Below are 14,240 nucleotides of genomic sequence, written 5' to 3' on the forward strand. Positions count from 1 at the left end.
ATGACGGAAAAAGTAATTAACAGAAAAGTATTTTTTATTATCAACTAGACAGTTAGGGGATGAAACTGGGATGGGGGCTTGGGTGAGGCGGGAAGGAAAGGACTTCTCAAAATTTAGGCTATGAGAGCTTTTCGGTACTTGAGCACTCTGCTGGGGTGCAGTGACAGTTTACACGGCCTCTAGCGCCCCTCCTTCTGGTTATTTTGGGTGAGGGGGGTATGGGACTTTGTGGCCGGGGAGGGTGGTTGCAGATACACTGCAGGGGGGCTCTGTCCTCCTGCCTGAGGTCCTGCAGAACATGCACAAGGTGCAGGAGCATGTCCGTTTGCTCCCTCAGTAGTCCAAGCAGCATTTGAGTCGACTGCTTGTCTTCCTCACGCCACCTCTCCTCCCGTTCGCTGTGTGAGCGCTGGTACAGAGAGAGGGTCTCCCTCCACTGGCTCTGCTGGTCCGCCTCGTCTCGGGAGCACCCCATAACTTCAGCGAACATCTCGTCCCCTGTCTTTTTCTTTCGCCGCCTAATCTTTGCCAGCCTCTGTGAGGGGGATGCTGTGGCAGGTCTGGAGACAGTCGAAGCTGTGTGATGTGAAAAAGGGAGTGAATTCCTTGCAAAGATAAATTTTTGCGAAGAATGAACACAGTGTAGTCTGTCTCTGTGAATTCTGGGTTGAGATCCCAGTGCCCGATGGGGCAAAAACCATTTTCGCGGGTGGTTCTGGGTAAATGTCATCAGTCATCCCTTCCTCCGGGAAAGCTACAGCAGACAATCATTTCAAGCCCGTTTTCCCTGGATTGCCCTGGCAGACGCCACAGCGTGGAAACCATGGAGCCTATTTTGCCTTTTGTGCCTGTCACCGTATGTGTACTAGATGCCGCTGACAGAGGCGGTCCAGCAGCGCTACACAGCAGCATGCTTTTGCTTTTGCATGACAGCAGAGATGGTTACCAGCCATACTGTACCATCTACCATACCATAAATTGCTAATAAGATGGGCATGGTTACCAGTCCTTTTGCACTGCACCATTTGCTGCTGTCATAAGTGCCCCTGGCTGCTCTTAGCCAGGGGCGCAAAAGCCAAAATTGGGAATGACTCCCTGAGTCAATCCCTCCTTTTTGGTATCTAAAAATAGAAGCAGTCCTGCCTAGAATATGGGCAAGTGTACTAGAGAACCACTGTATCAGAGAACCAAGCTGCTCTGTGTCAGATCCTGCATAGATTATGAGCTGTATGCTATTCACAGGGGGTGCTCCTGCAACAACCCCACCTGTTCATTCCATTCTTCCCCAGCCTTCCTGGGCTACCATAGCATTGTCCCCCCACTTCTGTGATGAAGTAATAAAGAATGCAGGAATAAGACACAGTGACTTGTTAGTGAGAAATGAGTGGAAGGCAGCCTCCAGTTGCTATGATAGTCCAGATAGGACATTAAGGAGCGTGGAGGAGAGGAGCACAGCATCCTGCTGCTAGTCCAGGGGCAATTGAATCTTTTCTTTACACATGAAGGGTGGGGGCTGATGAAGCTCAGCCCCCTGTTGTTATGATGAGGATGGTTACCAGCCATACTGCACCATCTACCAGGAAAAATTAGGGCCAGGCGCCCTTGATCAACCTCACAGATGCTAGTACGCATGGTTACCAGTCCTTTTGCACTGCCCCATGTGCCAATAGGCTGATGATGACGATGGGTATCAGTCTTACTGCACCATCAGCCACCCATGGCGGGGGGGGGACGGAGCAAGGATGTCGGTGTTCAGTGCTGCACCATCGCGTCTATCTGCAGCATTCAGTAAAGATAGGGTGACATGTAAAAGAGTCAAGAGAGGATTGTTTTCCCTTTCACTTCTGGGGGTGGTTGGGGGGCTGCGTAAATTGGCGAGCTATGCCCTGACCCACCGCGGACACTGTTTTTGACCCTAGAAGCATTTGGAGCTCAGCCAAGAATGCAAATGCTTTTCGGAGACAGCAGGAACTGTGGGATACCTTGCGTCCTCAGTCCCCCCTCCCTCCATGAGCGTCCATTTGATTCTTTGGCTTTCCGTTACGCTCGTCACGCAGCAGCGTGCTGAGTCTGTGCTATGCCGTCTGTCCGGAGATTTTTTAAAAATACTTTGGACCAGGCGTAACATTACAGTAATTCCCCTAATTACATGCAGGAGTCTCCGAGTGAGATCACCCTGAGGACGGTCACTGAAGGAGATAGAGAGCGCATGCTGCGTGAAAGCCAGCACAAACCAGGGCCCTACGCAGCCGTGCTCGGGGAGGCAATGCTCCCTGAGTACCTCATGAAAGCCTGGCGCGGAAAAGTGTGCTGCCACGGAGCACCCAATAAGGCAGCTCTCCCCAGGAACCTCCTGCGGAGGCTTTTCGATTCCCTCCAGGAGAGGTTCGTGGAGATCTCCCAGGAGGATTTCTGTTCTATCCCCATATATAGAGAGATCTCCTTTTCACATACTTCAGATTCCTGTTATATTAAGAATAAAAGTTTACATGGTTAAAGCACTTACCGACTGCTCCTTCCCCTGATTCAGGATCCGGGTTAATGGCCGGGAGGGCTGGTAGGGGATCTCCGTGACGGTACTGAAGAGATCCTGGCTGTCGGGGAAACCAGCGTTGTAAGCGCTGTCGCCTGCCTCGTCCTCCAGAAACCCTTCCTCATCTTCCCCGTCCGCGAACATCGCTGAGGAACTGTCTGACGACACTGTCCCATCGTCAGAGTCCATGGTCACTTGTGGGGCAGTGGTGGCAGGCTCCGTAGCGTCCGTTTGCCGCTTTGATTTTTTGGTAGCCTTGTCTGGGGTCCTTGATTTTCACGCGGCGCTGCGTTGCATCCCGGCTGTATCCTCTGTCCCTCATGGCTATGGAGACCTTCTCGTAGGTCTTTGCATTCCGTTATTTGGAGCGCAGCTCCGAAAGCACAGACTCCTCGCCCCTCACTCCGATCAGATCCAAGAGTTCCCGGTCAGTCTATGCTGGGTCCCTCTTTCTATTCAGAGATTACATGAACTCCTCTGCTGGAGAGCTCTGCATCGCTGCTGGTGCTGCTGAGCTCGCCCCGATGTCCAACCACGAAATGAGATTCTAACTGTCCAGACAGGAAAAGGAATTCAAATTTTCCCGGGACTTTTCCTGTGTGGCTGGTCACAGCATCCGAGCTCGGACTGCTGTCCAGAGCGTCAACAGAGTGGTGCAGTGTGGGATAGCTCCCGGAGCTAGTAAGTTCGATTTGCATCCACACCTAGCCATGTCGAATTTAGCGCTACTCCCCTCGTCGGGGTGGAGTACCGAATTCGAACTAAAGAGCCCTCTAGGTCGAACTAAATGGCTTCCTGGTGTGGATGGGTGCACGGTTAATTCGAATTAACGCTGCTAAATTCGAATTAAAGTCCTAGTGTAGACCAGGCCCTTGAGTCTGAGCAAGCAAACTGTTTCTCCCTTGCTGTCAGCACCCATATGGAGCTGCTAGTCATTGACAGGACAGTCATTTGAGAGATGTGCCAAAGCTATCTTAAGCAGAGCTGTGGTTGTGTCAATTGGCAATTTCTGAGCTGTACCACCAAAAATGATTTGCAAACCTGCAGGAAATTCTTTCTTTTCTTTCTCAGATTTGTCTTGTCAAGCAAATTCAAGCTTTATTCTGCTTTTTGGTCAAATGCTTTTTCAGATTTCTGTGCTCAACCTCCAGAATTTATATTTACATTGGTATTCTTATCCTCAAACCAGTCTTAATATAGTGATTCTGCTTTTCAAGGAGATAATCTGTTGGTGGTGAGATGGTTTGTTGATGTTACCAATTATTTTGATTGTCCATGGTCTGTCTGAAGTGCACATTTTAAAGTGTCTTTATCTTGAGGTTATGAAGTGATTAATGCAGGCTTGGTGTCTTCAGTCTCTTATAATGGGTCTGTTATGTTGTCATATGTAAAAGATAGGATCATTATTCTAGCTTCTTTACTCTCCAAGAGAAGAGAATCTATAAAGAATATTTACACCACATAAGAACATAAGAAAGGCCGTACTGGGTCAGACCAAAGGTCCATCTAGCCCAGTATCTGTCTACCGACAGTGGCCAATGCCAGGTGCCCCAGAGGGAGTGAACCTAACAGGCAATGATCAAGTGATCTCTCTCCTGCCATCCATCTCCATCCTCTGACGAACAGAGGCTAGGGACACCATTCTTACCCATCCTGGCTAATAGCCATTTATGGACTTAGCCACCATGAATTTATCCAGTCCCCTTTTAAACATTGTTATAGTCCTAGCCTTCACAACCTCCTCAGGTAAGGAGTTCCACAAGTTGACTGTGCGCTGCGTGAAGAAGAACTTCCTTTTATTTGTTTTAAACCTGCTGCCTATTAATTTCATTTGGTGACCCCTAGTTCTTGTATTATGGGAATAAGTAAATAACTTTTCCTTATCCACTTTCTCAACATCACTCATGATTTTATATACCTCTATCATGTCCCCCCTTAGTCTTCTCTTTTCCAAACTGAAGAGTCCTAGCCTCTTTAATCTTTCCTCATATGGGACCCTCTCTAAACCCCTAATCATTTTAGTTGCTCTTTTCTGAACCTTTTCTAGTGCTAGAATATCTTTTTTGAGGTGAGGAGACCACATCTGTACACAGTATTCGAGATGTGGGCGTACCATGGATTTATATAAGGGCAATAATATATTCTCAGTCTTATTCTCTATCCCCTTTTTAATGATTCCTAACATCCTGTTTGCTTTTTTGACCGCCTCTGCACACTGCGTGGACATCTTCAGAGAACTATCCACGATAACTCCAAGATCTTTTTCCTGACTCGTTGTAGCTAAATTAGCCCCCATCATGTTGTATGTATAGTTGGGGTTATTTTTTCCAATGTGCATTACTTTACATTTATCCACATTAAATTTCATTTGCCATTTTGTTGCCCAATCGCTTAGTTTTGTGAGATCTTTTTGAAATTCTTCACAATCTGCTTTGGTCTTAACTATCTTGAGTAGTTTAGTATCATCTGCAAACTTTGCCACCTCACTGTTTACCCCTTTCTCCAGATCATTTATGAATAAATTGAATAGGATTGGTCCTAGGACTGACCCTTGGGGAACACCACTAGTTACCCCTCTCCATTCTGAGAATTTACCATTAATTCCTACCCTTTGTTCCCTGTCCTTTAACCAGTTCTCAATCCATGAAAGGACCTTTCCTTTTATCCCATGACAGCTTAATTTACGTAAGAGCCTTTGGTGAGGGACCTTGTCAAAGGCTTTCTGGAAATCTAAGTACACTATGTCCACTGGATCCCCCTTGTCCACATGTTTGTTGACCCCTTCAAAGAACTCTAATAGATTAGTAAGACACGATTTCCCTTTACAGAAACCATGTTGACTATTGCTCAAGAGTTTATGTTTTTCTATGTGTCTGACAATTTTATTCTTTACTATTGTTTCAACTAATTTGCCCGGTACCGACGTTAGACTTACCGGTCTGTAATTGCCGGGATCACCCCTAGAGCCCTTTTTAAATATTGGCGTTACATTAGCTAACTTCCAGTCATTGGGTACCGAAGCCGATTTAAAGGACAGGTTACAAACCTTAGTTAATAGTTCAGCAACTTCACATTTGAGTTCTTTCAGAACTCTTGGGTGAATGCCATCTGGTCCCGGTGACTTGTTAATGTTGAGTTTATCAATTAATTCCAAAACCTCCTCTAGTGATATTTCAATCTGTGACAGTTCCTCAGATTTGTCACCTACAAAAGCCAGCTCAGGTTTGGGAATCTCCCTAACATCATCAGCCGTGAAGACTGAAGCAAAGAATCCATTTAGTTTCTCCGCAATGACTTTATCATCTTTAAGCGCTCCTTTTGAATTTTGATCATCAAGGGGCCCCACTGGTTGTTTAGCAGGCTTCCTGCTTCTGATGTACTTAAAAAACATTTTGTTATTACCTTTGGAGTTTTTGGCTAGCCGTTCTTCAAACTCCTCTTTGGCTTTTCTTATCCACAAAAGAGTCCTGGATATAGTAGTGTTCTTTGAGCAGTGGTCCCTCTGTGTTTCACACCTGGGCTATGCATGTGCACCATGCGCCTAAGTCTGGAATTTTTTAGTAAGCAGTGTCCATCCGTAGCATTTGTTCTGCTCTGAACCAAAAGTATAAGGAACGGTGCAGACACACCTCCAATTCCTTCTTGTTGTCATGAAGTCTGAGGGAGTCTTCTGTCCTCTCAGCTTCTTCTGCTACTGTGTCAGTTCTGTAAATATACTGTAATTCGTTTGGTTTTTAGTATTATTCTCCTTTTTAGACTCCAGTATAGTAGAGTTAGATAGTTGTTCCCCCTTTTTCCCCATTCTGCAGAATTTCCCCCTCTACCCCGCCCAGGAAGGCTGAGATTGTCCAAGTTCAAAACTTGTGTTTCCTGCCCTGGCTCTTTTTCTGAGAGCAATCAACATCAGTGCGCCTCTGGGCAAGTATCATATCTCAGCCAAGTATAGTATTTGCTACTCCTTCCCCCCAGAACTCAGAGGGTCAGGAAAAGAAAAGGTGTTGAGACCCCAATCAGATCCAGGCTGGGAAGATCCCCCTGTACAGCAGCATCATCAGACAGGAAGCATCCCTCTGAGCACAAGCTTGGGAGTTGAAGCCAAGAATTCTAAGCCTGAAGAGAAGGCTTCCGATGAGAGTAAGATGCATGGTCATAAGTATAGGGATAAACTGTCTTCATCCAAAACTGCTGCGAAGAGAGAGCATCACTCCCCGACCCCACCAAAGACAGGAGAGCCTATGCGCACAGACACTAAAGACTTAGGCCTGAGTAAATCTTCTTGGCAAGAGAAAGTGGCACGTAAGGGTACGGATCTGCCTGTTCTGGTACCGGTTCCGATGTCCAATGCACAGGACAAACATTCTCCAGAGTTGATGCACTGCCTATACCGACACAGCCCCAGAAGAATCCGACTTCTACTGTGACCAAGGAAGCTCCAGATCCAATGGCACCACCAATGTACTCACCATCCACCCCCAGGTGGTCTGAGACCTATGTCTCCCTATCCTCATATTCATTTGCTTTCTCTCTCTGTCTGAGACACACACACACACACACACACCCCATCTCTATTCAGAGATGTTACTTCAAAAGAGGGAGGCTATTCCTTGTTTCCTATCTGCGAGTCTCCGTACAAAATCATTGGTACTGTTATGTACTGCTGGTGATCTGGTGTTTTTTTGTTTTGTTTTGTTTTTGTTTTTGTTTTTTTACAATAAGTCAAAAGCTCCTCAGGAGACTCTGTGGTACCAAGCAAAGATGGCCCTGCACAAAACCCCTAGAACATCTTATGTCTTCTGGCCAGGCATGATTTGCCAAGGGACAGGTGGTAGCCTATGCCATGGGAGAGATACATAGGGCAGCTACCTGGAGCTCCTTGCACAGCTTCACAAGATGTTACACTTTGGCCCAGTCTTCCATTACAGATACAGCTATGGGGACAGCAGTATTAGCTATCACATCTGCATCCTTGCAACCACCTCTTATTTGAACACTGCTTGTTAATCTCTCACCTGTGGAATATAGGTAGGGACCATCACTTGAAGAAACGGAGGTTACTTACCTGTAACTGGATGTTCTTTGAGCTGTATGGTCCCTATCTGTTTTCCATTATCTGCTCTCTGTCATGGATTATCTGAATTTGGAGCATGAGGAGAGCTACAGCACGTGTGGACCAGTGGGGCACTGCTTACTAAAAAAAATTCCAAACTCAAGTGCATGGTGCGCATATGTACCCATATGTGGAATATGGGACCACACATCTCAAAGAACCTCCAGTTACAGGTAAGTAACCTCTATTTCTCAATGGAGTCATATTTTAAATTCATTAGAATTAAAATAGGAATTGCTTATTAGTGACACTTTAAGAAATCCATTAATGTCTGATTTTATTTAGGAGATGCTAACAGACAAATAAGTGAATACAAATTTAAGTTGTCAAAAGCTGAACAAGATATAACTACCATGGAACAAAACGTAAGTCTATCTGTCTTTAGATTTTTTTATATAGTAAATTTAAGTAAGTCACTGAGATTTTTATGCATAGTATACTCTAGTTATAAGATCATATTTCTCAGATGTAGATTCCAAAATTGATTCTTCATATCTGTTGTGTGATTCACCATAATGGCTTTACCAGCAGCACTAAATTCATACTTGTGTTACCATTTTCTTACAAATCAATACTTCTTCATAACCTCACCACGTTTTTTACTGTGTAAACTGGATTGCTTTCTTAAATTACTATCTGTGCAAAAGGTACCTTTGACTTAGGGAGATAAAGAAAATTAGATATTCTTATGTAGTAAACAAGGCAGTAATTTACTTGAGAAACTCTTCTGGGTTTCCATAGTTTATAAATAGCAAAATAATTGAATGGTCTGATAGCAAATTAGGCCTTGGCTACACTTGAGAGTTACAGCGCAATAAAGCACCCACAGCGCTATACCTCACTCCCCGTCCACACTGGCAAGGCACGTACAGCGCTGTGTCTCCGTGGCTACAGCGCTGCTAGTACTCCACCTCCCCGAGAGGAATAACAGCTGTTGTATAGTGGCTGAGACGCTGCTGCTGCTCCAGTGTAAACAGGGAGTAACGTTATTACGCAGTGATTGACCTCCGGAAACTCTCCATAATCCTTCTAAGTGAAGCTTCCTCTCTTTGTTTTGTTGTGATTCCTCTCTTGGTTTTATTGTGAACTCCGGATGGGGAAGTGCCCTTTCAAAGCTCTGTTTCGGGGGCTGCTCATCAAAAAACCAAACACAGCTACTGTTTGCTTTGAATGAGTGAGAGGCAGGCAGGCGGCTCCATTTGGAGTGCCGACAGCTAATGTTTGCTTGAAGAGAGAGGCAGTGCGGGGTGGAGGGGGTCTGTTTCGGCGAGCGGCTTCTTATCTGGTCTATATATATAAAGCAGTCACAGTCATTTTTTTTTTTTGGTCGTTTACTTGGTTTGCAGATTGGAAGACTTGAAGGACAGGTGACAAGATATAAATCTGCAGCAGAGAATGCAGAAAAAGTGGAAGACGAACTCAAAGCAGAAAAGAGGAAACTTCAGCGAGAGGTAATCAGCTCCAATTTCGTTTCAAAGTAAACATGATGGTGTTTTCATTAATAAAACCAAATGACTCTGAACATTTAATCTTTGTAGCTGTTAATGGGAGTAATTCTGTGAGCAGTCTGTTGGCTTTCAACAAGGGTAAGAACTACAAATGATCACATATAGAGAACTTTTTCTTCAGTATGATGTCTCATGCACCTGAGGTTGTCCCAATGTATTTCACGAACATTTCTTTTCTGACTGCAGCTGGCAGAGCAATTCTGCAGGATATGCAAGCATTTCACTGGCAATTATCTTGGCTTACAGCAACGCTCTCCTGTTCTGCAGCAGCCTCTCCTCTGAACCCTTTTCTCTAAGTTCTTGGACGTGCTCCTTATACTTTTTTTTATCATCTTCCTCATTGTGTTGGTTCCTTGAATGAGTTATGTCCACTTCCATTGTTGCCATCTTTTTATCTTTGCTGTCAAATTGGAGCCAACCTGAGAGCACTGGTAAATAGTTTCTTATCCGTGCATTGACAGCCTGTTTTTTGATTGTTTTCCCCTGCAGTTGAAGCAACAAGATACTTGACCTCCTGAGCTTCTGAAGCCCTTGTCTTCATTGAGGCCTTGACTTACTCCACCTTTGTTTGCGCTTTGTTCCCAGTCTGGAGCATGTTACATTGTGAACATCATTGCGCTCTCTCTGACTCACTAAGTACTGTCTTCTTCCAGTTCCAGACCGTGACTCTGAGATACAATTCCAAACTGTATAATGTTTTGTTCTTTAGTTACTACTTTTAAGGTAGGGTAGAACGAAGGCCTCCTAATAACTTCAAAAAGCTTCTGGACTGTAATTGAGCCCTGTTACTCAGCAGCAGGCACTATTACTGCAATGACCAGGGTGTCACCCTGGATGTCACCCTGGAATATGAGTGTCTGCACTGTACCTGGGAGCGTGGACCCAGCGAGTTGGGTAGGCTTGGACTTGGGTGGCTAGCCCAAGCTGCCATCCCTGCCACATCCACACTACTACGTTTAGCTCACTAGCTTGTGTGAAGCTAGCAAGAGTCTGTCTACCTGTGCTGGGAGTCTTGCTCCTAGCTACAGTGTAGACACTTTTTGGGATCTAGTGATCAGAGGACTTTCAAGAAGTTTCTCTGGAACATCAGCCTGTTCCTGGGAGATCTGATTGAAGTGTTAGTCTCTCCCTAAGCTAAACTTCAACCTTTGCCTGAATGTTTCACGCCTTATATGTTCTGCCACAGCTCCTCCTCATGGGAGGCATTATGTCTGCCAGAGCACCTGGTAGAAATCAACCAGTTCAGTTTACCTCTCTGAGATGTCTGTGTGGGTAACTGAGCCAATGGATTCTAAGATGTAGCAGCGGTAGAGGAGGATACTCTTTAGTTTACTTTAAGGGTCTCAGCTATTTCCAGCTCTGTCCCAAACTTCCTACGTAACTTGGGGAAAGTCATTTAAACACTCAGTGCATTTATTCCCTATCTGTAATTGGAGATAATTGTGAGACCTCTTAACATGAAGATGTTCTTCGAATAGATACAGCCATGTATTCCACTCAAATGTGTGTGTGCCCAGCACATTGGCACCAGGTAATTTTGCTTAGTAGTACCCGTAGAGGGGTGACGATTGTGGCTATTTCCCCTTCTTTGGCTATATGAGATGGCACCACCCCAACCTCCCCCAACCTCTTCCCTCTTAGCGCCTGTGGCTGGAGTTAGAGCTCTGTGTGGTTTTTATTTCAAATTCCTCTATTTAGTGACTCCATTCTCTGATTGTATATAGTTAATTAGTACCTGTAGGTAGTTAGGTTAGTTAAGTTTTTCCCTGGTGATGTCCTCACTAGTATTTAAACTTTGTCCATCATGTGTGGGGGCGATCCCCAACAACGATCCCCACACACAGTGCTTGCTGTGTCTAGGCAAAGCCCACGTCAAGGAGCAGTGTTCGCTTTGCAGATTACTCATGAAAAGGACTCAAGTGGCAAGGGGTCTTCATCTGAAGCAGCACCTGCTCAAACACACCATGCAGCCTACTTTGGTACCAAGTCCCTCCTCAGATTGGAGATCACCCTCAGGTGTGAGAAGTGCTGGTGCTTCGCATCCTGAGCTGGTGCCTCTCCAAAGAGGCAGAGGAGTCATTCCCTGTTGAGTCTGTGGAGGAAAAGGCCACTGGGAGCTGCAAGGGGCTGTGCCTGCGAACGGTCAACATCCGCAAAATGTCTCACAGCCTGCAATCGTGTTATCCTGATGGGCCGCAGGTTGCCCACCACTAGTCTACACCACTCCAGGCACTGGAAGTGACAGAGACATGCACTTTGCTGGAAGTACCATTTTCACCATTGGCACCACCCCTCTTGTCATTCTGGGCTACGGACAAGTCAGTCCAGCTGCTTGCACCCTCAGGAATGGCCCCACAGTCATCCCCTGAAGCCCGGGATCCCTTGGTGTCCAAGTCGAGATCTTTCTCTTCCTGTTCCTTGGATGAGGGCCCTTCATGGAGTGCTGTTGGTACCAGGACTGGTATTCATCTCGTGGTCAAGACGGAGGCCCCTGGCCTGGTGCCTATTGGCCACCAATGCCCTATCTATACCAGTGGCCTCCATGGGACTCTCCTCAGTCATGGAAGTCTTGCTCCTCAGCCTGCCTGAGGCTGAGATCACCAGCCAATCTGAGGTGGTGACCATTGATCGGCCACAGATCCAGGCACTGGTGAGGCTTTACCTCGGAGCCTCCCAAATTGTCTTGCCCAGGCTGGTCAGCCCTGGATCAAGATCTGGCTCAGGCACACTCAACTGCCTTATCCTCATCTCCGAACAATTCTGTGGTGCCATGCTCTTCCTTCCCTTCGGTATTGGAAAATTTCAAGGCATATCGGGTTCCAACTCAAAAAATTCACATCTTGAAGAATTTGTTATAGTAAGTAACCATTTCATTTTCTTCAGGGGTGACACAAGCCTGTGCTCTAACCAACACTTTTCAAGATGCTGGAACAGGTCATAGTTTCAGATGGATAGTTGATAGGGCTCCAGCCTGTTACACTGCTCCTGTGCAACTAGCACATTACTCACTTGGCACTATCTGCTGTGTTGGGCTTGGAATAGTCATTTATCATTTGTGTACTATTATAACACTTAGGGGTCCTAGTAACAAACCAGGACCCTGTTGAGCTCGGTGCTGTAGAAACTCAGAACCAAAAGGCTGTCCCTACCTGGGGCCGGCAGTGGCTCCCTCTTTCTGCACTAGAGGCTGGTATAGTCCAGACTAAAGCTGATTTAACTCACAGCATGACACCTCAGATTATAATTCAAGGTGTGTGGCTCTCATATCCTCTGGGAAAAAAAGGATTTATCAATTTTTATGGCGGCAGCTCACATTACAAAAACTATCCATTTTATATGTGCAAGACATGGGGTTGTAGCCTTGCACCTGTATCAGTTCTTTCCTCTAGAAGAGAGAGGAATTTAAACACCGCTTTTGTGAGTATTTGAATACAGACTTCAGGTATAGGCTTCCCTTGATGTTGGCTATATCTCCACATGTGGAATAAGCAAGAGCAGCTGAATCTGGCATTGATATTATAGATATGTATGGCTCTGATCATCAGGCCTTCATACAAAGATATAGCAGAAATTGAGGATCTATCAGCTGAAAGTGGAGGCAAATCTAATGAATGCCAAAGAAACCAAAACCATCCTGTTTCCTCAGGTCTTTGGCTCTGTCTTTAATCCGATCTCCTATCACAATGACAGAGGGAGCAACTGATGAGTATCTTCTAAGAATCCAATGTGTTATAGAACTAATGTGTTCAGGTGTGGACATTTTATAATCAGAGTGCCTTGTCTGTTTTGGCTTAGAAGCCCTTACTGTGAGCAATGAAAACCTCCAAGTTTTTTACAAGCTCCTGAGCCTGTAGTCAGCCTGCCAATCTCATCCTTGAAGAATGTTCCAGTGGGAGGAAGACTTAATTTTCTTTTTAATCTTAAGGAACCACCTTGGGTTCCCTTAGACAGATGGTTCCTCAGCAGGACTGCAAAGTCACTGCTATAGGACTGCTACTCAGAATGCCCGTGAATCTAATACCACCAGAAATAAATGTTACAGGAAATCCAAACGCTCCTGGCTACAAAAGAAAAGTGATAGAAGAAAAGGACTGTATTCAGGTATTTCATTATGTTTAAAATGCATGGGTTTGAGCTGTCCTGTTAGATGTCAAATTTCTTAATGTGCGTTTTCTCAGAGTTAAGAATGTCATCTCTGGGAATCATGCCTCTTTCAAAGTGTCTGGCTACATGCTCTGGACCTGACAATTACCTACTGTCTACCCACAGGGAGACAGATAAAGCACAGGATAGTTCTGAGTTGTTAAGAGGGAGATGGCAAAGACAAATTTTGGGTATTGCTTTTATTCTGCTGTCCGCACTGCATATATTCCAGAAATTTTTAGAAGAAACCTCACCTTTTACGCAAAGTGAAATGGGTCCCCTTAACCTGGACCAGTTGGGTGATCAAGAGCTATGCTGTGGCAGGAATCAAAGGATCAGTCTGTGCTATCATGGGAATGGTAGAAACTTTAGTGTTCAAGATAAACTACTCAGTCCCATGTCCTCCCAGACAATTGTAAGCAGTGCAAAGCTTTCTTTGTCAGGAGAGAGTACAGAGTTCTACCATACTGAGCTGATCATTCTGTCAAAATTTTGGGGGAGCAAACTCTCCCTCTATAGCATTCAAGTGTGTGGGGACCCCTATATACCAGTACACAGTGTGGAGATGTACCACTATGCAAATCTCCAATGCCTACTGCATAGGGAGCCAACTAAGATTGCATTAAACTGTGCTAGCCAGTGGGCTGGAATGGGAGCTGCTGTACAAGGCATGAGGATTCCTACCCCTGCCATCTCAGACATCTGCTCATCAGCTGGATCAGTGACTGAGGATGACACAGTACTTTGCCCCAAGGGAGTAGTTGTAATATGAAGCTCTGGGTGCCCAACTGCTCAGAAATTAATATACACCTTTATTTTTAAATTGTTTCTAGCAATTAAATTTAAATATCAGCAATTGAGTGAGTTCTGCTTCCTTTGGATACAATGTAACAACTGCATAGTTAGCAGTCAGCTAGGTTCCATTTTTCTTGACCTGACAGTCTTATAA

General features: G+C 45.3%; 1 protein-coding gene across 12 annotated transcripts in view; it reads left to right on the forward strand.

The window, feature by feature from the left end:
* LRRFIP2 (LRR binding FLII interacting protein 2) overlaps window positions 1–14,240 on the forward strand; it is a 131,083-nt gene that overhangs the window by 115,740 nt on the left and 1,103 nt on the right. For all 12 annotated transcript variants that reach the window (XM_045007768.1, XM_045007760.1, XM_045007756.1 and 9 more), the window contains 2 exons: window positions 7,926–8,005; window positions 8,987–9,091. In XM_045007768.1, the coding sequence (XP_044863703.1) occupies window positions 7,926–8,005; window positions 8,987–9,091 (185 nt within the window). The remainder of the gene's footprint in view (window positions 1–7,925; window positions 8,006–8,986; window positions 9,092–14,240) is intronic.

The sequence above is a fragment of the Mauremys mutica genome, chromosome 2, assembly GCF_020497125.1.
Source record: "Mauremys mutica isolate MM-2020 ecotype Southern chromosome 2, ASM2049712v1, whole genome shotgun sequence".
Classification (NCBI taxonomy): Eukaryota; Metazoa; Chordata; order Testudines; family Geoemydidae; genus Mauremys; species Mauremys mutica.